Below are 24431 nucleotides of genomic sequence, written 5' to 3' on the forward strand. Positions count from 1 at the left end.
GTTTCTCGCTCGAAGTCGGGTGTTGTAGACTCTTTGGGGACCTATATTTCAACCTGCTGGATGTATGTATGTTATTTACAATGAATGGGTGTATGTGTACGATGCAAATGTATGTACATGCATATTAGGGAGTTCATACTCTAAGGATAGGTTGGGGCCATTACATGATGGTGGACTTTCTACCTGGTCAAAAGGGTCTCTTGCTGTCCCAGTGATCACCCTCGTGAAGGCAATATAGGGGCTCAGTAGGTAATGGGATGGCATATGCACCAATTATTACCAGTCTAAGCTCTCAGCGAAGAGTTGGGGTTTACACAAACTTAAACCTTGACTAAAAGTCAGTAAGGTAAGCTGCTAGTCCCCCACTTAACCTAAAGTTATAATTCCCCTCAAATATGAATGATGCATGAAATAATTTTATACAATGCATGAACAAATATATACAAAATTAAAGCGTATGAGCAAATGAGAATGAGAATTAATAATAACCCAAAACCAAACAATAAAACACGATGATCAGACAAAAACAAAGCTTAGTCCACAAGGTCCCCAGTGGAGTCGCCATTCTGTCGCACGTGTGCGGCGTCGCGGCGATCGTCCTCCACACTCAATTGTGTGTGTGTGTATTTGGAAAATATGGGGAGACAAGGAATTCTTGTCTTTATATCAGTAAAAAAAATAGAATGGGAGTCGCCACCTAGTATTCTGGTCACTAGGAACCCTAACTGGTCTCAGAGATTGGGTACGGAGACTGGTTGCGTAAAGGGAAGGTATTAGCACCCCAAATACGCCCTACCTAAGGTAAGCTGCATTGTTTTATTTGTCTGATCAAAATCTAAGGTTTGGTAGTGTTTTCCAATTGTTGGTCCTGTCTGTCTAAGATTCAAGAAAAACCCTCCTCAATAAGGAGGATCTTATCTTAATGGGGTAAAACCTAACCGTTCTAACGTTGAAAAAAAAATTAATATCCAAAATACGCATTACATGTAATTTCGTACCCCGGATACTAAAAGACAAACAAAATAAATTTTTTGTGGTTTTTGAAATTTTGGCCAATGTTGTCTTGACTTTACTAAACTGGTTATTAAAGTCAAAATTGCATGCTAAAACATTGTTTTTTGGTGTATGAAAAACACAATATGATTTTTTAGCTTTTGAGACACTTGGCCGTATGCATAAAATATTTTTTTAAATTTTTTTTTTGTATTTTTGAAGTTTTGATGAAAACCGCATATTTTAATATCAGATTTTGCATTTTTAACGACATAAAAAATACTGCTTGATATTAATCACAATGACATAAAAATACGCGGGAAAATTGTAAAATTCCAAAAATATTTTTTAATTTTTCTTTTAACAAAAAAAAAACTAGGTCGGACCTGGCCCACCCATCCTGGGATGGGCCTGACCCGGCCCATATACTGTGGGCTGGACTCAGCCCAGCCGCGTGGGCTGGGCTGATGTTCCAGCCCATAACCAAAGAAAATATAATTAGCTAGTTACTGTGCACAGCACAGTAACTAGCTAATTAATCTTCATTTGCTGCAGAACGTGAATTGCTCACGTTCTGCATGCAAATGAAGATGCAGCTAAAAAATGACAGGGGAGGGGAGAAAGTTACCTGGAGCTGTGGCGACGCTGGCGACTGCTGGCGGCAGCGGAGGCAGCAGGGGTGGTGGCGAAATGGCGGTGTTGGATGGTGGTGGCCGAATGGCTGTGCTCGCAGTGGATGGCGATGTCAGACTGCGGTTCTGCCCTTTCTCTGCTCTGTGTTTTTTGTGTTTCTTCTCCTTCCCGTTTCTGTCTCCTGCTCCTCTGTCTCTTCTTCCTCTCTTTTTTTCTTTGAAGATGGCTCAAGGTGGCGCTGCTGCGGGGGCGATGGAGAGGAACAGAAATGGTGGAGTCGCGGCACAGTGCTTGGGCCAACCAGTGCTGCTGTTTTCCTTCTTCTTCACAGTGTTGCAGCAGGGGGAGGAAGATGGTTAGAGGTTGATGGTGGCGCTGCTGGCGGTTGCTGACCAGTGGAGTTGCTGTGGCGGTGGAGAGGAAGCACAGCGGTGGTGCCCAGGTGGTGAGGAACGGTCCTTCTTCTCCTCTGTGCAGTGACCACCCAGTCTCTGTTCTTCTCTTTTTTTCGAAAGTTTCCCCCCCTGTTTTGTTCTTTTGGCTTCAGTTTTTCTGTTCCTTCACTCTGCTCGGTCTCCCCTCTCAAACCGTCCTCTCTCATTCCTTTTCTCTGTTTCTTTTAACTCCCAAAACCTCCCTGTTGTCTCGTTCTCTCTTCCCCCTATTTTCTATTCTTCCCTCCTTCTTTGTCTTTCGCTCCTTTTCTTCTGTTTTGCCCGAGCTTCTCCCCTTTGAATCTGTCGTTTGCTTCTCTCCTTCTCCAAAATTTTGCCTCCCTTCATTCCTCTCTTTCTCAAAAAAATCGTCCCCCCCTTGGTTTCCTTTTTTTCCTTTTTCTCCTCCCCCCCTCTTTCCTTTTTCCCCTCCTTCTATTTATAAGCAGGAAGAGAAGGTGCCCCCCCTGCTCTGTCCCATCATGGTGCAGGGGGGAACGGGCTGCCTTACCTCTGCAGGGTAAGGTGGCCGGCTGTGTTTGTAGGGCATGGTGTCCCTCTCTTTTATTGTCACGTTGGCAGGGTATGGTTATGTGGGTATGGGTTTTGACAGGGTTTTATGAAGTGGAAGGGAGAGAAAGTGAGCGGGAAAAACATTTTCAAAAAATCTTCTTCTTCCCTGACTTTGCATGCGCAGGGAAGAAGGAGAACAGTCTGGTTTTTTTTTTTTTTTTTTAAAGAAAAGAAAACGTAATTTGGAAGAACCCAAAAATAGGTTATGACATGGTTCAATTGTTGCAAGACAAATTTAGTGTTTCTAATGTTAAAATAATGGATAATTTAGCCTTTTCCTAATATGAATTTTCTCATAAAGAAATTGACTAACAAGTTTTCAAGCAAACGAAGATTTTTTTGTCCTTGCCAAATTAAATGCGAACTTAATTTTCCTCAAGGCAAGAACACGTTTTAACATCTAAACACGAAACCGTTAATTAATTACCCTCTACCCAGAACTTTCTTCGGTGGACAATCTTCACTGCGAAGGTTAAACGTACGGGCTACAATATTATAAGCAGGTTGGGTCCCTAGCAGAATTCAACGTATAGGCTTTGATAGCTCTCATGACTAATGTTTTAAGGCATTAATTAAAAGATCATTATTTCCTTCATCCGTGGCTTTTATGTGTAGCCGAGTATTCTTTCTCTTGCTTGATATATAACCCTATGTATAGATCAACATTGTCAAGTAAATAGGCGCCTCCGGTTTCATGAAGGTGCCAGAAACTTTTCATAATGAATTTAATTAACTTGTGTTAGGGGTGAGCAAAAAAACCGGAAAACCAATTAAACCGAGAAAACCGAAAAAACCGAACCGAAAAAAAAACCGATTAAACCGATTAAATTTTTGAAAAAACCGGCCGGTTCGGTTCGGTTTCGGTTTTATCAACAAAAAACCAAAAAAACCGAACCGAACCGAACCGAACCGAAAATGATCACCCCTAACTTGTGTTGTGCAATACTGATTAGTATATAGTTTTTGTTGCAGCCCTTGAGAGTTAAGAAGGATGATTGCTTCTTTTCAAAATTGTGATAATTTCTGTTTTTTACATCTTATCCGCAAACATACATAACACAATATCTAAAACTTAAAAAAAAAAAAAAACTCTTCACTTCTATATTAATACTAACTTAAATATCGGAGGTCCTCTAAATCTAATAAATAACATGTTTTATAGGTGCTTGTGAAGTCCAAGTCCATCAGTTTTTGTCTTCATATTCATCCATAAATAACTAAATTCAGTAGTGTGCGTGTATGTATGTCTTCTTCAATACAATTAAACCTTTTCAAAAAAAAAAAACAACGCATGTATGTATGTGTGTGTGTTTGAAAATGACGTCATATATTTGAAAAAAATACAAACTCATTACAATGAGTATGCTCAATTTAATAGTTGTATATTCAATAATTTCTCTAATATGATAAAGTTGGAGTCCTAACTAGATTAGTGAATCACGCTACACTGCGAGCTAAACCAAAAAAAATCTAATGTAAAAAAAAGGATGTTCACGTATCGGTAGCGTGTTTTAAAGAAGTAAGAAAAACTTGTGAGTTGGATCATAGACCCAACTAATTTAATATGATGGTTTTATTTAATTTTATGATGAGAAAGACAGTAATAGTAAATGGACTGAATAAAAAAATCATGATCATAATCACCTAAAAAAAACTCTTGTCAAAAGGGAAAAAATTATGAAGTTGAGTCAAACTGAAAAAAAAAATCCTTTTTTTTTTAAATAATGACCTAAGTCAATCTGGTCTAACTCGTCAAACCAACAACCTAGGTCATGAAACTTGGATAAAACCATATAAAGAAAAATAAAGAAAACCACGAAGTTTAATGTCCAACAAATCCACCATTGAAGGATGAAAATGAAAAGAAAATCATTGTAAAAACGGACCTAAAATAAAGACAAATGTCAACTCGAGTTAACCTTTCAAACCCTTGACTTAAATCATCAGAATGGGATCACCCTGCCAAAAATAATAACGACGCCCAACTTCCAACAAATATATTATTGAAGCATTAAATCAAAAACGACTTCAAAAAAGATTGATGTCGATCCAAGTTAACCATTCAAACCCCGTGGCTGAGGTCATGAGAATATGATCACCCCACAAAAAAATAATGAAGCTCAATTCTTAATCAACCCAATGTTGAAGAATAAAGTTTAAAAACTAAATCAATTTTAAAAGGGACCGAAAACAAAAAATTAAAATCAAAGAAATAAAAACAAAATTTGATATAAAAACAAAATAATAGAACACCATTCAATTTTGGTATACCAATGCAAATCCCGAGGAGAGGAGAAAATAGGTAGGAGAAGAAAGAAAAGGCTACTAGAGCCTCACAATCATTCCTCCATTGACACATGCAACACCATTAATAATAGCTCATCGTGTTGCTTCCAATACAAACACGGATGGATGTATACCACCACATGAGGAAGTTGTATGTTCTGCTAGACCATAACTTTACACCACACACATTTGCCAATCCTTTTTAGTTCCTAGAAGCTTTTTTAGTTTTCAATTTAATCCCTTAAGCCTTAATTATTTTAGATCAATAAAATTAAATTTATTTTGCAAAATTAAGCATCAATTGAATGTCTAGATTTTTTTTATCAACATCGCGAAATCCCCATATCTAGATAACCAAAAACAAATGTCAAATTCAATTAAAAAAAATCAATGTAAAATGATCAGATTGTAAGAAATAAAGGACCAAAAAAAGGGGGTGGAATCTCTCCCTTACCCATGCAATTAAGCTTTTGATGTTTGCAAGAAAAAAGGACTTAATACTTTCTAGTGTTCAAATTATGTCCTTATAGCTTTAATTGTTTTAATTCAATTTGACTTCATATAATTTTTTCAAATCGAGCATCAATTGAGAGTAGTTTTTTTTCAACGCCGCAAGTAACCAATACCAAGCCAAACAAAACAAATAGTAAAGCTCAATTCTAAATTAATTTAATGTTAAAAAATTCAAAAAATATAGTGAAAAAAAAAAAGAAACACCATTAGAATCTAAAGTTTCACAATGCATTACACACACACTGGTTTTAGAAAATGACAACATATATTTGAAAAAACAAGTCATCACATGAGGATGCTTAATTTAATAGTTTTATTTAATAAAGTTTGAGTCCTAATGACTATATTTTTCTCAATTTTAATAATAATGTAATAAAGGAGTACGATTCATAAAAATTATTTTGGAAAACTTCAACAATCAAATCAAGTTTAATATCAACGTTATTATAAAATAAGAAAAAAAAAGTTAAGAGGTTGTTTGGAACTGTGTTTCACTAAATTTAAAAAAAAATATTTATTAAAATTATTTTTTATGTTTTTTTATCGTTTTGATGAGATATGAAGGATAAATACTTGACTACTTCCTTTCAGAGTTTATGTGGCTTTCAACTCCAAGTAATATTATACATGTAACTCCATAGAAAGAAAAAAAAAACTCATCAACCTAACTAGGATTATGAGATTACTCTAATTTCATATGGATGATTTTCATGTCACTTTTAAATAGTATTGAGAAAAAGATTGTTATGATTATCTAATTAAAATATAATAAATTATAATGAATATAACAAAGTGATGAATTAGCAATTTGTTGCGATGTCGCGGTCGCACAAATTAATTACCCTGGCTTCAAACACAACACACAAGATAGTATAGAGCAAGCAAGAGGTCGATCCCACGAGGAAGATTCAAGTCAGATTTTTATGCTACATGATATGTAATTTGGGGGGGGTTTGGACGTTATCTAGGCTAAAACAAAAGAAAACAGAAAACTAATAAAATTTAATAAAATCAAAAAATTATCAAGAGAACAAACCTTGGTTGCAAGCACATATCCACGAACGGAAATCAGAACTGATCATGGAAACGAAACATCAATTTATATTATGAATATTTATCTCTTCTTAACATTGTTTAGTTAACGGATCCGCCGTATAACTAACCCTAACCATCAAATAACCACAGTGTCCGCACTAGTAATTTAATTCAATTGCAGCTTTAAGAACTAGATAAGTTGATTAATCAAGAAAACATAATTGTCCGCAGTCTATGTTTGATTTGATTGAATGTTCTCTCTAAGATTAATAACGTAAATCCGCCACAATTATTAAACTCAGTTGCTTCACAAGTTCATATACCACAACTCCGGTTTTGATATCACACTTAGCAATAGATTGTCTACAATAATAACTTAGAGTCCACTCTAGCAATTAAAATAAACAATCATAGAAAAAATAAGCATAAGAGAACAAACATATTCATCATATAAACTGAAAGAAAAGGTAAAATAAATCTCATAGTTCTTGAAATCCGAAGGTTTCCATGTCCTTACAGCCAAGAAAAAGTGTTTAGCTTTGCATGTTTGTTGAACAACTAATCAAAAAGAAGGAAGAATGCATAATTTGGAGTTTCTTAGAGGAGGGGGGCGTTTTTCTCCTCTTGGCTGGCTGCTACTTTCTCCCTCTTTCCCTTCTCTCTTTCTTTTTATATGCTAAGAAACCATAATCCCTATTTTACAAAATAGTCCTCCCTTAAGTTGACAGTTTACATTTAAGTACTTCAATAACTATTTTTCTAAAAAGGAAAAATAGTCTTGCATTAAATCTTCAAGCTTTGACTTATAGGAGCTAAATTGCTGAAATAAAAACTTGGACGCCGGTTTAGATGCTTCAAAACGTAATTTGGACATGTTCCTTCACGAAACCTGTTTGCTGGCAGAATTCAGTTGTCATCTTTGAAAAATCATATCTCCCTCATATGACATCGTTTTTGGCTGAAATTTTGAGAGTTTATATAACTGTTAGTCAGGAATCCAAAATAATTGAGTTTGCATCAATTGGACTTCTGTATCTCCAAATATTTAAGTCGGAATGGCCGAAGGTCAACATTGGCAGATTGCGAGATTTGACTTTGGAAGCTGTGATTTCCATGATCTTCCTTATTTTATTTTCTTTCCTTAGATTTCCAGAAAGGTATGGATGTTAGCTTTTTAGTGCCACTAGAATCACTTCATTTCAACCTCTAGAACTCACGCTCTGCACAAAACATCGACTGAACATCAAATCTGCCAGTTACCTCCAATTTACTTCTTTTTTTATTTTTCATCCAAAAGTACCTTCAAAACATAAAATAAAGAATTTCAAGGTAATTTATAGATATAACATAGGCAAAACATTAGTTAAATGTGGATGAAACTATCGAATAATATGATTGCATCACAATTTAAGTGAACAAGTACTTGTCATCATGGAAATATGATCAAAATCGATAACACCCCTTACATTATATTGGAATTGAACAACTTAATTTCAAATAAATATTCAATTACTCAATATCAAATTTATTTAATTTTGAAATGAGAAAGTCCCTTTCAATTTCCATAATAGATCTAATAGATCTAGTTCAAGTCGATGAATGGATAATCTTTTGTAAAAAGCACCCTCAAAACTTAATTATTGTATAAAGCTACAATTGAATTTGGATTTATTAGGTTTTTGACAGAGAGTAATCGAAAACATTAATAACATAATTTCTCAATGGCTAGAAATTGAATCAAGTAAATTACACATTGTTGGGTCAAGCGTGCGTAGTTTTCTTTTTTTGGGCAGGCACATGACCCATTCATCATGGGCATAACTCTTATCTTATTTTAATATAACCCTTTATTTTTTTTATTTTTTTATTTTAAATAAAACTCATTATAAATAAAAGAATTAAAATAATATTTAAATTGTTATCTAATTTTGTCATAGTTTTCAAAAATGATTATATTTTATAATGTAATTAGTAATTACATTGTTAATTATTATATACAAATATAATATAAACATTTTATAAAAATATGCTCACGAGTATTAATTAGAAGTGAAATATATATTTTGTTACAATTTCTTTACATATTTTTTAAAATTAATTATTTTTTTATATATTTTTATCACACTCAAATTATCGGGTCATGATTTGTTTTTGTTTTTTTATTGAATTATATTTTTTATATCATGATAATTTTCTATTTAAAAAACTAGTTTGTAATAAAAAAAAATTTCACCAAAACAAAAAAGAAATAAATTAACAAGGTAAGAGAGATACACTTTTTCCTCCTTGATTCAAATTCAAATTATCTAGATTTTTATGTATATTTATTTTAGTAACTTTTATTTTTTAAAATCAAAAAACATGATATTAATAAAAAAATTTAAAAACTACTCGTGATATCTTGGGAAAAAATGCATTAAAAAAATAAAAAATATATATTTCTATTTGAATTTGAATTTTAAATTTGATGAATTTTCAATCATGATATTCTCATTTCTATTTAAAAACAAAAAAAATGCATTAATAAAAAAATTGAAAATTCATCAAATGAGATTTTTTTTTCAATCTAAATAGAAATGTATGTTTTCATTATAATATAGTTAAATAATAAATTATTTTAAAAACTACTCGTGATATCTTGGAAATAAAAACTAGTATAAACATAAAACGCATCGATGAAAAAAAAAAAAAAAAAACTTACTAATAATTTCTACCTTAAGCGGGCATATTATGCATTTAGTACTCTAACTGAGTCGCAAGTTGTAAGGGGCCCTTAATAGACCCAAGAAAGAAAGGAATAGAAGGCCCAGTATTTGGTGTGACCTTTATGGGCCCCAATGAGCTCTCTGTCCAAGCCCAATACGTGCTGATTTCTCGCCTGGGCTTTTCCTTTATCCTTCACACCACAATAACTACAGTAGCTCTCTCACGCTCCTCCATTTCGAAAAGACGGGTACAGGTGCGTTTAAAAGTATTAAAATAATAATAATAGTAATCATAGAACTTGATGGTTCAATCGCATGGCTTCCTCCTCCTCTTCTCACCAGACTCACACTCCTCTCCCTTCCGACCCCGGTAATTCCTCCTCCCCTTTTACCTTTTTTTAATCCACTAATTTAATCTTTGTGCTTGCGATTCTACGTTGTTGTCGTTGTCGTTGTTGTTGTTGTTGTTATTTTATAAGTTGTACGTGATCAAAATGAATTTATGATTATTTGATTTTAGCAGATAAATCACCGATTAATTACAGGCTTAATGGACATAATTTTTATATATAATTTAGCTTTCGTTTTGCAATCTTTATGATAAAAATTAATGCAAGCATAGCAGGCGGTGGTAAACCACTAGATCATGAGGTTCCGATACATGTTGTGACCGAGCCTTCTCAACTTCCGGCCGAGTTCCTTAACCCTTCAGCCGCGAAGCAATTGATCATTGGGTTTGACTGTGAGGGTGTTGATCTTTGTCGCCATGGAACTCTCTGTATTATGCAGGTAAACTAATGATTTACCCTTTATTCTTCACCCATAATAATTGAGATATCCACAAGTTCATAATTTTGGCAGCTTGCTTTTCCGGATGCTATATATTTGGTCGATGCCATTAAGGGTGGAGAGTCTCTCATCAGAGCATGTAAGCCTGCGCTCGAGTCTAGTCACATCACAAAAGTTATCCATGACTGCAAACGGGATAGCGAGGTTTCTAATTGAGCATGTTCCATTCTATTCTATACCGTACTAGCTTTTATGATATGCACAATTACCAACATTTCCTTTACGTAGTTAAATATCAATTGTTATTTTGTAGGCATTATATTTTCAGTTTGGCATCAAGTTGCACAATGTTGTTGATACCCAGGTGAGTAACTGATAGTTGGAACTGATGTTCTACTCTGGGGTTTCTTTCAGTTTCGCTTTAGGTTTGCATTGCTGTCTCTACTAATTGCTTTTAGCAAGGATTGATCATTATTGATGCAGCTATGCCTCTCTTTTGTTTTCTGAGTCAGCATTTGAGTTCACTATCATTTGATGGAAATTGCATGTACTGGCATTAAGAATTATCAATCCGGAGCTGTCATTTTAATGTGCATATGTATTTGTTATTTTGCATGTAGATTGCTTATTCTCAGATAGAGGAGCAAGAAGGACGGACTAGATTGCCTGATGACTATATATCATTTGTTGGCCTCCTTGCAGATCCACGCTATTGTGGTATTTTATATGTCGTGGTATTCATTTGTATTGTCCGTTTCAGGTCATATAACTTGATTTTTGTGTGAATATATTCCATACTTGCTAAAAGTTCTTGATAAAACATTTGGATGATAACTCCCTAATCTTAACACCATTTCCTGCCTTCTCTCATGCTAAGGACTAGTGTTGCATTAATGCCTATAGTTTAACTATGCATGTGGGTGTCTTGAAATTTTAACTGCTCTGTCAAAAAGGAAAAAGAAAAAAGAAAAAAGAAAAATGAAAGAAAGAGATTGGGGGAAAGGTCTTTTGAAATTTTCAGCATTCAATTGGAATCATATTGCAACGGGCTGATGGGGTTAAAGCTGTTTGGGATTGAGAAGCAGCTCCGAGACACAATTCTTACTATGAAGAGGCTTCTGACTTCTGTAGGGGCAATTTTTGTTAACATCTGCATCATAGGAGCATTTAGCTTCATTATCTATGTACTATGTTTGCTTGTTCAGTGGGAATGCTGTTGTATGATAGACCTTATGATTACTTTTGATTAACACTTAATAAGAAAGTTGATAAATAGTTAAATACTGCAACCTTATTTTCACTCCCCTAGCATTTCCTAACAGTTTTCACCACTTGTTTCTGTTCTGTAATTGAAAGTGGATTCCATATGAGAGTAATATTTGAGTGTTCTTAGTTTCTGTTCTGTAATTGAAAGTGGATTCCATATGAGAGTAATATTTGAGTGTTCTTACTTGACTTGTTAAGTTAAATTGATGCAGGAAAACTTTGGATTTGTGTCCTAAAAAGGATCCATGATGAGCTAGATTTGGAGAAGGAATTTAGAAAAAAAAAAAAAGGTTTTCACCATAGCTGTCAATAGTAACTGAGGTTACTTTAGCAAGAAAGAAGTAGAAGAAAAGGAAGAAGAAGAAGAAAATAGCATTTATGGAGGAAAGAAGAACAGAAACACCCTAAGCCACAGCCTTCAAACTTGAGCAAAATACTCATAATTACATCATTCAAGTCCTTTCCATGACATAGAACATGTGCTCTTCTTATAGGCACCAAAGCCCCTAAAAGTACTAAACTGAATGGAGATAGAAATTTGAATAAGAAAATGAAAACCATAAGTAAAATAAAACTCCTAACGATATTCTAGTTCCTAAATAAAACATAATTTGTAAATAATGAATTCCTCAATAGACTAGGTTTACAGAAAAGCTAGAGTATATTGATTGAGAATTAAGGTATTCAGAAGCTTCTTCATGTTGTTTATATCATAAACCTTCAACTACTAATGTTTATATCAGCTTGCTTTTCCTTTTAACTGCACATACTTTGTGGTATCTAGTTGGCAAGAAAATTGAATTCCTGTATTATCCATTGTATTTCTGAGACTTTTATCTTGAGAATTTGAATGCCAGGCATATCTTATCTGGAGAAGGAAGAGGTTCGTGTTCTCCTCCGACAGGTTAGTCTAAACATCTGACATGCTCACTATCCCTATCTCCAGTACAGTGGAGAGAACTATATTGGAAAAGTTATTCTCTGCCGCCTTGTTTTGTTTCTATAAAACGTTTTGGTGTCTTGGGAAGATAAACTAATAAGTGGCACTAGCCAGGAACATTTCCTTCCACTCTTTTTTTGTCTTTGAACACGTTTGCCTCTCAAGTTTGCACCCCTAATAAGCAATCTCTCTGTTGCTAGGTTGGTTCTACTGTTTCTTTGTCTTTGAACACATTTGCCTCTCAAGTTTGCACCCCTAAGATGCTATCTTTCTGTTGCTAGATTGGTGAAGAATGCTTCTGTTTTACAATTTAGAGTTTTGTGATGTGCTGGCATTTGGCATTTAGACAAGTGACTTCTTTACCATCTGAACCTCACCAGAGAGTTAGTCCCCCTTGTCTTGTTAAATTTTACTGGCAAGTGAAGGTGTTTCTTTTCTAATGGTTAGTTGAAGGTACAGTAGAAGCCTTCACAAGCTATTAGATCATACCAGTGACCTTAATGAGACATATTTAGAGTCTCCATACTTATTCTCATCCCATGAAAATTAAAAAAGAAATACATCTCAACATTTTGTTAAGAGATAACCACCAGTATTTTTACTTAATCAAAAACTTAATGTGTTCTTGTACTCTAATATTTTCCACACAAGATATTTGTACATTTAAATAATGATCAATCAAGTGCATTTGTTCTGAAAAGACCCTTATGATCACTGATATGCAATACTCTTCAGAATGGTATTTTCAGAAAAATCACTTGATTGACCATTTTTTAAGATTTGAAAATATTCAAACAGAATAGAGGAAATCAATTCGTAATTTGGATAAACTACAATAACCAAGTTGTGGTTTTCTCTTTTTATGATTTTGACTATGTTTTTTTCTTTTCTTTTTTGTGTTTATTTGTACTTGCATCTTTTCTAAGAGTGTAAGAGAAATTTGTCCAGCCACTGCACACCCACTCGGCTGCAACACTACTGCGCGGTGTCTTACAGCTAGTGTTTCCTTACATTATTTTATCTTTCCATTGTTTTCAGGATCCTATGTTCTGGACATACAGGCCATTATCTGAAATGATGATCCATGCAGCTGCAGATGATGTTCGCTTTCTTCTCCGCATCTATTATAAGATGATGGAAAAGCTCAACCAGAGATCTTTATGGTATCTTGCAGTTCGTGGGGTGTTGTATTGTCGATGCTTCTGCATCAATGAGAATGATTATGCTGATTGGCCCCATATCCCTCCTATTCCAGGTTTTATGTTTTACCAACCTATTAGTGTACATTACTCTTGTTTCCCTATCATTGAGGAATTGTATTACCCAACTCTTTGAAATTCGTTCATCTGTCTTATTTTTTATTGCTGTATTGAAAAAATTTAATTAAAGAAGATAGAAGCGGTGCCAAACTCTTTAAATAGGAGAGTTTGGCACTACACTGTATCTGATATAACAATGGGTTTCCATTGTTGGAAACAATGGGGAAGGATTTCCAATTGAGTAAGTTTGTTATTTTCCACTAGATAATGTCACTAACCATGTATAGATTTGAAAGGAGATTTAAAGTTCAAGTACAATGCATGAATGGGAGTCTAAATTTTGGAAAAGAATGGATTATGTATGAGCAAGCTACCAGTACTCCAACAGCATGCACCCTAAACTAAGGGTGAATAAATAAATTGACCTATTCTGGATGGACTTTGTTTAGGAAAGTATACAGATGCTTTACTTCTTAATTGAATACTGATCTAGCTGTGCCTTCTCCTCATAGATAACCTCATCATCGAGGATAATGCTCCTGAAGAGGAAATCCTTTCTGTTCTTGATGTTCCCCCAGGAAAGATGGGACGTGTTATTGGAAGACGAGGAGCATCCATTTTGTCAGTAAAGGAATCTTGCAAGTATGTCTCTCTTCTCCCTCCCATTATCATAACCTTTGCGTTCTTTATATTCAATTTGTTCTCCTGTTCTTTAATTTCCTGCATGTGCATTTTTTTTGCAGCGCGGAGATTTTCATTGGAGGTGCAAAGGGTCCAACTGACAAGGTAAGTCTATCATACTAATGTTGGTAACTACCTGCCTGGTGGTCAACTTAGCGTTGGACAAAATCCAGCTAACTTGGGATTTAAGTCAATGCAAAATGAGACCAGCTTTGAGATTTTTGTATCTAACCACAATAGGAAGTGTTCGACTCTATTTGTCAAATAATGTGTGTTTTTTTTTTTTTTTTAATCTAAAGAAAAGTAACCTTAGTAGAGAGAGACTTACAAAACAAAGCCATAAAATATAATCCATGCGGTCTGTGTTCAGGATTTACTTAATATTTTATTCATTGTCATCCCCGTGGGTAAATGTTGATTATTTTCATGTAGGTATTCATAGTAGGACCGGTGAAACAAGTGAGGAAAGCTGAAGCCATGTTGAGGGGGAAAATGCTGGATATATTTTAGGGAGTTGGATTTGTCATGCTTGTTCAACTTAATCTTCAGTGTAAAAATGGCAAGTTTGAGACAAAATTTGCCTTCTTAGACTTCCGATGACTTGCCTCCCAATCTGATCACGATAATGCTAATTTGTTCAGTGATTTGCGGGTTTCATGTGGTTTGATACAATTATCAGTGTCTATATTGCATTTAGAGGCAAGCTCAAAGGCGAATAATTCCAAAAATTAGAATTTTGGCTGCCAATTCAAGGATGGCTATTATCAGCCACTATCTCACCCATCTGCGCACCTGCAACTGGGTTGTCTTTTTTCGAAGTCCAAACCGTGATGTTGGGATTGATTGTAAATTCCAAAGGCTAGCCATAGGATGTTAAATTCTCTGCTTTAAATCTAGTGCAGGATGTTAACCTTTTTCATGCCCTAGTTCTTTATGGAAACAGTTTCTTTGGGGGGGATGGTAGAGTGACAAATTTTAATCCAATCTCATGAACCGCTTTCATGGATAATTAAATTCTACTCTTTCTTTTGTATAAGCTAAGAAGCTACATGTAGGGTGATCTTACTGAGATTAATTTATTATTATATAGTTTTAAGATTCATTCGTGGTTGAACTTGGTTCAACCCATCTTTTATGATGTCATAAAAATTTCATTGACCTGGGTCCAACCAACCCTGAATGGACCGGTCAATGGGTTAACATGTCACCCATTGATTAAAATAAATAAAAAATGTTAATTCTGTTTTTTTTTTCTTTTGAAGAAACAAGATAAATGAAAAAACAACAAAATTGGATCTCTTAATTACGTACGAACAGCACTCCCAAAATGGTGGACGACTTTACAAAGACATCTTTGTGTTCTAGTAAAAACCGGTGGCGGAATCACATCACCATGTGCACGCCAATATGCTCAGCACTTCAACTATTTTTACCAAATGGGCAAAAAAATATGCGGACATGATGGCAAATTAACAGAATTTACTTGTTAAAAACTACCAAATTGGTATTGTTGGCCCCCAAGGCCTGAGAAGAAGTCATCTCCGCCAGTTGCTTGTGACTGCGAAGATGTAAACCCAGATTTTCCCTTTCATCTAGTCCATCAGTAAGATCACCCACGACACCAGCATCTACCAGGGACACCTTCTTGGCTGCAAGTAGAGTTCAAGTGGCAAGACAGTTATGACTGGGCGGCCTTAAAGCAAGAAGTGCAGTGTTGATGAAGTATTGCAGACTGACAAAGAGAAATGCCAGACAGGAGATGCAGAATCAAAGTTCATATCCAGAAATCTACAGAAAAATGGTAGCTCGCTAAAACACTCGCATCAAACATCGGTGAAGTTAAAAGTTAAAACAAAAGTTTCAATATGTCATTGTATACAGGTAAAGTTCTGAGGAGAAATTATTGCCTCTTCCAACCAGTTCTGGTGATGCCTATCTATGTGATGAAACAAGATTCTTAGTGAGCCACTCTTGAGAACCTATCCATTAGTTCATGGGTGTTTTAAGAAGAAAAAACCTCTCACCCCATGAATTAAAGCATAAAATAGAAACAATAAAATTGAGGTAAATCGCATTTAATTAGCATGCATATGGAGAAAGTTTCTGAAAGGTAACAATAGCAAGTGGGAAAGATACGCTAACGAGCAGATATATTAAGATCAATCAGCCCACGGCTTAGTGAATCTGCCCACATTCCAGATTTCATCTGAAAACCCTCCTTTTGTCGAGGATTGGAGCTTGCCAAAGACTCCCCATCCACATTGTTAAGACTGTCAGGACTCTCTGTTGATTCTGTAGAAGCTGGATTGGAGCTACAAGTGAATGCACCAAAAAGATCAGAACCATCAAAATTGTTCATCGGAACTGCAGCAAATGGGTCGTTGACATTAGTGTTTGGTGGATCAGATTTGGAGTCTTGATCTCGGGTTGCACAACTGGTTCATCACCGGAAAAAAAAAGTCAAACGTAGAAGGAACTGCAGAAGGGTTGGCAGGTTGGGAAGCGAACAGATCAACCTCAGTCTGCAAAAGCGGTCACAAACAAGAAGAAAGCATTGAATTCTGAGCAAAGATAATGCACCCCCAGCAATTGCAACTGACAAAAACATTCTCCAGCTTTTCAATCATAAAACTGTGAAGCTCATGCATTATTCAAGAAACTCTAGCAGAGAGACGCTCAAAGTTTACTAACTACCTTAGTGAAGCTAAACTGACCAAATAAGAATTCATTCCTAACTCCTAGCATAAGAGCTGAACAAATGACACCCATATTAAGGGAAAGAGACCATCAAGCCAAAAGCAAAGATGCAATTAAAAAAAAATGATGACTAAAAAAAATTCACCGTTGAAATCCATGGTGAACTACTAGAGACACCACAGTACCGAAAACTACATTGAAACATCTGAGCAAATTAGTTTATTTTGTAATGTTTTCAAGTACATTTTATAGTTTTTGCTTTTGGCAGCACGATCGATCAATTGATGCCCGTTGATCTTGACATGGGAGCCCCCATCACAATTATTTGGTTCTTCAGTCTGCATGGAGATTCCGTTGAATTCTCGTGTGACAAACTTTTACATCACCATATTTTAGTGAATGCGGAAAGGCACGTGGAATTTGTGGCTTGGCATTACTATTTCTGTATTTCCTGATCTCCCGCGGCCGGTTTGAAAATGTAATTTTGTTTATTTTTTAAAATATTTTTTATATTAAAATGTATTAAAATAATATTTTTATTATTTTTTAAAAATCATTACTATTTAATTTAAAAATATAATTGCAATTAAGCTTTCTTTAAAACCTTCTACATCAATCTCCCTTGGTTTAAAAAAACTTGCCCTCGAGCTTAAGACGTTACTCTTGCTTTGAACTTATGGATGTCCAAACGAGACTTTTCAATTATTTTTCTTTCCTTACTTCATGTGTATAAAAATTTTAGACATCTTATAGAATTTGTATAAAAAAAAAACTTAACAAATTGTTTCTTTTTTGTTGGTTTTTAGAGTAATAAATTACAAATTACAAATTTATTTTGGTAATATATGTTGTATCCATATAACTCTTGAACAAATATATTTATGTGATAACAGTAAATTTATAATTAAAAGGATCAACATAAAATAAATCAACAATGTTGTTTTGCTTAACACTATTCATGTTCTCTTTACACTTAATTTTTAATTTATCAATGATAATATTATTAATGATATCATTATTTCCGTGTCATTGTATATTATAGTATCATCAAAAGACATATTATTAATTGGTGGAGCATTTCAATTCATGTATCTCATCGTAGAAAAAGAAAATAAGAATTTTAAATAAATTAGAAAAAATAAAATTATTAAGTATATTTTATAATATCCTTAGCTAAATAGAAAAATAATTTTCTTACGTGAAATGAGTTGACGAGTTGCCCATCTCACGCATCCGGGGACGCTTATTGATGACATGTGTCACTACAAAATTTCATAGTTTTACCAATGGCAATATTCTGTCGGTATGTGATTAAGATTTCATCGGTAATTTATTTACCGACGTCCTCACCGATGGACTAAGTCCGTCGGCTTTCCTTTCATCGATAATACCAGAGTCCGTCGCTATATCTATCGGAAAAATAAAAAAAATATTTGCCGATGGTTTTATAGACGAAAATTGAGCGCCAAAAAAAAAGTTTTCCGCTTGAAATATACCGACGGATTTATCCCGTCGATGATAGTGTGACATACCGACGGATGCATACCGTCAGTAAAATTGTCGGTGAGTGTTTGGAATACCGATCGAAGATATCCGTCTGTACATTCGTCGGTCATTGTGGCAGGTACTGTCAAATACCAACGGATTAAGTCCATCGGTAAATTTGTCGGTGAGTGCATAATACCGACCGAATATATCCGTCTGTAAATTCATCGATGACTGTGGCAGCTACTGTCAAATGCCGACGGATATATTCCGTCGGTAAAACCCTCTGTGATTATTTTTAAATATGTTTTTAAAAAATTATTTAGAATACATAATATAAAATTATATAAATTAATGGTATTAAAAACCAATTATGCAAATAAATTTTTTATTAAACATCAAAAACAAAAGAAATAAAGTTAAATAATGTTCATTACAAACTGAATGTGTTTTAAAAAAAATATTAAATTAACTATTAAAGTTAAATAATATTCATTACAAATTAACATAATGGTGGAGCTGGAGGAGGAGGAGGAGGAGGAGGAGGAGGCTGATTGTTATACGGTCAAAAAGGAGGAGGCGCACATGTATCACCACTCTGTGATGTCATGTTCATGACAAATTCGCGAAGTTGTTCATGCTCCGTTTTTTGTTGTGCATACCATTGTGCATCCTCCATTTTTTGTTGTGCATGCTCCGCTTTGAGTTGTGCATACGCCGCTAATAGGTAGTCGTATTTTTCAGTGAGCTGAGTCGTGTGTTGCTGTAAGGCCACGAACTTCTTAGATTGGGTGCTCGACACTGATTGGGAGCTCCCAACGGTTGAAACACTACGGGTCGCCCACAAGTTTTCGGCTGTAATGTTGGAGAGCCCGTAAACCCGATTTTTATCGGGTCCACCAGACGATCCAACCTCCATCTACAAATCCGGATCGAATTTCGGATGGGTCAAAGGATCGTCCCCATATCTCTCCCTCAACCAGCTATTATAGGTCTCCTGAAAATAAAAAAAGTAATCATCATATTCAATTCAATAAAAATAATAACTTACAAAATAAAATGGTTGAACAAACATACCACGAGGTGTTGAGCACGGTTGTCAACGAACTGTTGTGCCTCCTTTTGGCAGTCTTGACTCTGCACGTGCGTCTCCACAAACAGCTCCATCGGGCTCGACTCACGTCCAAGAGACGTAGCTTATAATGAAAAAATATTAATTAACAACAAATTAATTTAACGATATATTTCATTTAAATTAATCTTACCATCCATTTCGCATGTGCAGCAAACAGAACGGAGCCGCCGGTGTGCGTTGTCACCGATCCATGAATTGGGCACCGGACTGTGAGCGTCGTGTGAACTGCTCAGATGTCACATGCTCAAGATAGTGCGGCCATATATCTTCCAGGATGTATATCGGTTTGAAATCCCTCCAAACTGCCACGTCGTTCCAGCCTTGGAGACCCCTATTTCACGCGGTTTTTTTGTCTTTTTTTGTGATTCATACCAAAAATCACGCAACCTACTTCCATAGCGAGAAATTAGAAGTTGAAACATAAATTTTTTTCTAAAAAAATCTTGTATTGTTTTCGATGTTACCTAGTTGCCGTGTGATTTTCCCACACCTTCCTCACAACTTTGTCATGCGTCATGTCCCAGGCGAATTTGTGCTGTGTATAAATAATTAGATAAATAAAAATAATAATTTATTTGCAATTATATTAATAAATTATTAGAAATAAACTGGAAATTAGAAATTAACACCAACCTCAAATCTATTAAACCATGCATCAATTTGAGGTATCCATTCAGGATGTCTGGATACCTGACTCCATTGAAAAAATGAAATCTTCATTGACGATTTAAACGCCGATGATATTACTCGAGCGGCCTCAATGTTTGTGAACCTGAAAATAAATTAAATTCATGAAATATTGATTAGTTGTTCATAAATTATGTTATAATTTAAAAGAAAAAACTAAAACCTTAACAAACTTACATTGAAAGGTCGTCCTTCCACTGTGCCTCGTACTTGCGGGTGAATTGATTCCGCTGCGAAGGCACGCCACCTTTGCGTTGTGAACCCGCACTGGAAGAGGCAGCATCGGTTGATGGCGCTGGTGGCGTAGGTGCCTCTTCTTGAGAGGCACCTAAGGATATGTCATCCTCGCTGCTAGAAGAACTAGCTGCAACCATACGTGAGCGACGAGCTGTGGTTTTCATTCGACGCATCTACACAATTGTATATGAAAAATTATATAATTAAATTCGAATGTTAAAAAAAAATTGACAGCACCTCCTCTATACTAGATACTACCCAAATCCACAAACCTGCAAATATTGACAAAAGCCACAACCAATTGACTCCATCTATACTAATATTGTATATATAACATAACATCTATACATATAACATTCATACTAATTAAAAGGTAAATTCAACATTAACAACATATTCAACATTATATAAATACAAACAATAAAAAAAATTCAAAAAATTCAAAAAAAAACTCTAGACTAACAATTGAAAGTAATGCAAATAATTAAACACAAATCATGCAATAATGTAGTAAAATTACTAATTATTCCAACGTATTCAATTACTTATTCTAAGGTAAATTCAACATTAACAATTATAATTCAATAAATTATTCAATTATTATGCCAATACAACAATAAAATATATTCAATAAATTCAAAAAAAAAACTATAGACTAACAATTAAAATCAATGGAAATAATTAAACACAAATCATGCAATAATAGAGTAAAATTACTAATTATTCCAACATATTCAATTACTAATTCTAAGGTAAATTCAATATTAACAATTACAATTCAACAAATTATTCAATAATTATGCCAATACAACAATAAAATATATTCAAAAAAATCAAAAAAAAAAAACTATAGACTAAGGAATGAAATATGCTTACCTTAATAATGTATTTATTTCAAGACTTTATCTACATTATAAAAATACACCAAAACAAAAAACATAACAAAAATAAAAATAGCTAAAATAAAAAAAATCCTTAAAGTAAAATGAAATAGAGGAAACACATACCTTTTAATTTGATGAAGATTCAACAATAAAACTAGTAAAATGAAATCTTGAAGGAAATGAGAGGAAAAAAATCGAAGAAGAGGGGAAATTAAGAATGGAGGAATGAAAAAATGAACTGAAGGGGCGGTCGCTGGGATTTATAGGGCAGTTTTATCGACGGATTCACCGACGGAATTTAAAAAAAATATTATTTTAATTTATTCCGTCGGTGAAGCTTAGAAAATCCGTCGGTAAATTTTGAATTTCGCACCAACATTTTTAATTACCCTCCATATTTTTCGCGGTCCATCAGTATTTCCATCAACAACATGACGCGGTCAGAAATGCATTTAATGCACCGCCCTTTGGAATTCGCACAGTCCGTCGGTGATTTTGTCGGTAATATTGACCCGCAGACAACTTACCGACGGAATTGAATCCATCGGCAACATAGTCGGTGATTGTGGCATTTCAAGCAATTATTTTCAAACTCTCTGTGAAATGCCGACGGAGATTATTCTGTCGGTATGAACGTCAGTAATTGTGGCATTTGAAGTAATTATTTTCAAACTCTCTGTGAAATGCCAACGGATCTTATTTCGTCGGTATGGTCGTCGGTAATTGTGGCATTTCATTTGAACTCTCTGTGAAATGCTGACGGATGTTATTCCGTCGGTAATTGTGGCATTGTACAGGAAATATTATCTTTGTATTGCCTATTTACCTTCCTGCAAACACTTAAATGATAAATTGTACATCGCACAAAACAATAACAGCAATGCTTAAACAATACATAAACTTATAAAATAAATATTTCATGTTACAAAATATATATCATCCATAATATATATTACATGAAAAAAAATGTTTTACACAGGGTTTCATTCTGATAGTTAGTCCGAATTTTCTTCTTCTTCGTCGTCAATTGAATAGTCATCACCTTCATCATAATTTTCAATATGGATATCATCATCTTCATCGATATTTGCTTGTCCGCTAGAGCTCAAAACAACATTCAACTCCTCTGCGTCAACATCAACAAGACTATCATCGAAAACACAAAAATTTGAATTTTCTTCCAAGTCAATCGAATGAGCAACTCGATATGGTTCAACCAACTCCCTAACTTGAAAGACTTCATCTCGCACACTTGTGTCTTCGTTCTCATCCTGAACAAGCTCGACACGACCCCTGGGTTTCGTTTTTAAAACGGACAACCAATCCCTCTTGATCGATCCTTTCTAAAAGAAGGGGTGTATGTGTAATAAACATGTTGCCATTGCTTTGCGAAAACAAAGACATCGTTTACGTTGTGAAGTCTAGCTTTTGAGTTGATTTCGACTAGACCATAGTGCGGATCAACTCTGATTCCTCTGTCAGTCGTGTCATACCAATAGCATTTGAATAAAAACACTCTATTCTGCTCGCTATGATATTGCAGTTTGACCACCTCTTTTAATCTACCATAGTAGTCAACTTCTAACTCACTACTAGTCGATCCCTTAACACAAACACCGCTGTTGTATGTCTTTCTTCCATGCCCATATTCTTCAGTATGGAAAACATATTCATTGATAAAATACCCGTTGTAGCACTGAACTTTTCTTTCAGGGCTCGGCTTAGTGAAGACAATGACTTAGCAGCATTTCTTCTCATTTGATAAACCTTATATATAATGTACATCAATGAACAGTAAACGAGAATCACGTAATGATATACATACAATAATTTTGCAAGTGAGAATGAGTTTGTGATAGTGCTTACATGTGTCTGAACCATATGGCAAATTGTTCATCTTGTAATTGAAAGATCTGGGATTCGGTCAGCTGTGAGTTATTAGACAGTAAATATTGTTGATGTTCCCTACAAGTGGTAATGAGTGTATTATATTACAATATATAATTAGCAGTATATTATTGACAAAGTTTAATTAGTATTACACATATATACACTTACTGAATAAAAGGTCTCAGCTCATCACAGTTAAATAGAATATAATTGTGTGCTTGTTTGAACTCTATTTCTAACAAATATCTTCCTCTTACGACATTTTTATATATGAGTCGTCCAGGATTGGAGAATATTGACAAGTTCCCACTAGAAGACACTTCACCGCCATCATCATGTCGTGGAACGCGATTGATTCTTGTTCTCAGATGAGGTTTGAAATAGTACGAGATAAATGTTGAGATCTCCTCAACAATATAGGCCTCACATATCGAAGCCTCAACTTGCGCCTTGTTCTTAACCTTTTTCTTGAGATTGAACAAGTACCTACATTGAATTAATCAAATATTTTCAATTAAGAAAAACAAATAAAATACTTTTATATATGAATTACATTGCAACTGTAATATCTAACCATTCGAATGGGTACATCCATCTATACTGGACCGCTCCTCCAACTTTTGCCTCAAACGGTAGATGTATGGGGAGATGCTCTATTGAGTCAAAAAATGATGGAGGGAATATCATCTCAAGTTTACATAGTGTCTCGATGATATTCGTTTCAAGCCTCTTAATGTGATCAACATTCAACTTGATGGAATATATATCTCTAAAGAAATGACTGATCTCCGTGAGTGCATCCCATATCCCCTTTGGCAACAAATCACGAAAAGCTAATGGGATGAGTGTTTGCATAAACATGTGGCAGTCATGACTCTTCATTCCATACAATCTGCATTCCTCCATATTAACCAGCCTTAATATGTTCGAGGCATGTCCATCCAGAAAACGTAGACTCTTAAGCCATTTGTAGACTAGTAGTTGTGCATTTTTCTCTAACACGAAGCTTGCTCTTGGTTTTGCAACCCGTGACTCATCACAAACCAACTCCATATTTTGACGGTTACAGAACAAAGCTACATCCAATCTAGCCTTGATGTTGTCCTTTGTCTTCCCCTTCACATCCATGACGGTGTTGAAAATGTTCTCAAACACGTTCTTTTCAATGTGCATGACGTTAAGGTTATAGCAAAGAGGATTGGTCTTTCAATAAGGAAACTCCTAAAAGATACTTCACTTTACCCAATTATGGGTCAAACCAAAACTAAGGAACTTATGCTTACCTGATTGGAGACCAAAGACAATGTCA

At 34.8% G+C, this 24431-nt stretch overlaps 1 protein-coding gene and 1 long non-coding RNA gene across 5 annotated transcripts; one reads left to right on the top strand and one right to left on the bottom strand.

Annotated features, from left to right (window-relative positions):
* Nucleotides 1-9391: 9391 nt before the first annotated feature.
* LOC7467941 (uncharacterized) lies at nt 9392-14779 on the top strand. 4 transcript variants are annotated; one of them, XM_006371800.3, is made up of 10 exons: nt 9392-9542; nt 9795-9961; nt 10034-10165; nt 10275-10325; nt 10582-10678; nt 12085-12131; nt 13206-13422; nt 13939-14068; nt 14170-14212; nt 14540-14779. In XM_006371800.3, exons 1-10 carry the CDS (start codon nt 9488-9490, stop codon nt 14615-14617), a joined length of 1017 nt encoding a protein of 338 aa, XP_006371862.1. In that variant the 5' UTR covers nt 9392-9487; the 3' UTR covers nt 14618-14779. The 4 variants fall into 4 exon arrangements, with proteins under 4 accessions (XP_006371862.1, XP_024446164.1, XP_024446162.1 ...); XM_024590396.2 differs by having other exon boundaries at nt 14005-14068; XM_024590394.2 differs by having other exon boundaries at nt 9798-9961.
* Nucleotides 14780-15381: 602 nt separating this feature from the next.
* Nucleotides 15382-17165, bottom strand: LOC127904709 (uncharacterized). The gene is made up of 2 exons (XR_008058065.1): nt 16950-17165; nt 15382-16629 (listed from the first exon to the last, which is right to left on the bottom strand). It is a non-coding gene; the product is annotated as an uncharacterized LOC127904709 (long non-coding RNA).
* Between the last annotated feature and the right edge of the window lie 7266 nt (nt 17166-24431).

This window comes from Populus trichocarpa, chromosome 18, assembly GCF_000002775.5.
Source record: "Populus trichocarpa isolate Nisqually-1 chromosome 18, P.trichocarpa_v4.1, whole genome shotgun sequence".
NCBI classification, from domain to species: Eukaryota; Viridiplantae; Streptophyta; class Magnoliopsida; order Malpighiales; family Salicaceae; genus Populus; species Populus trichocarpa.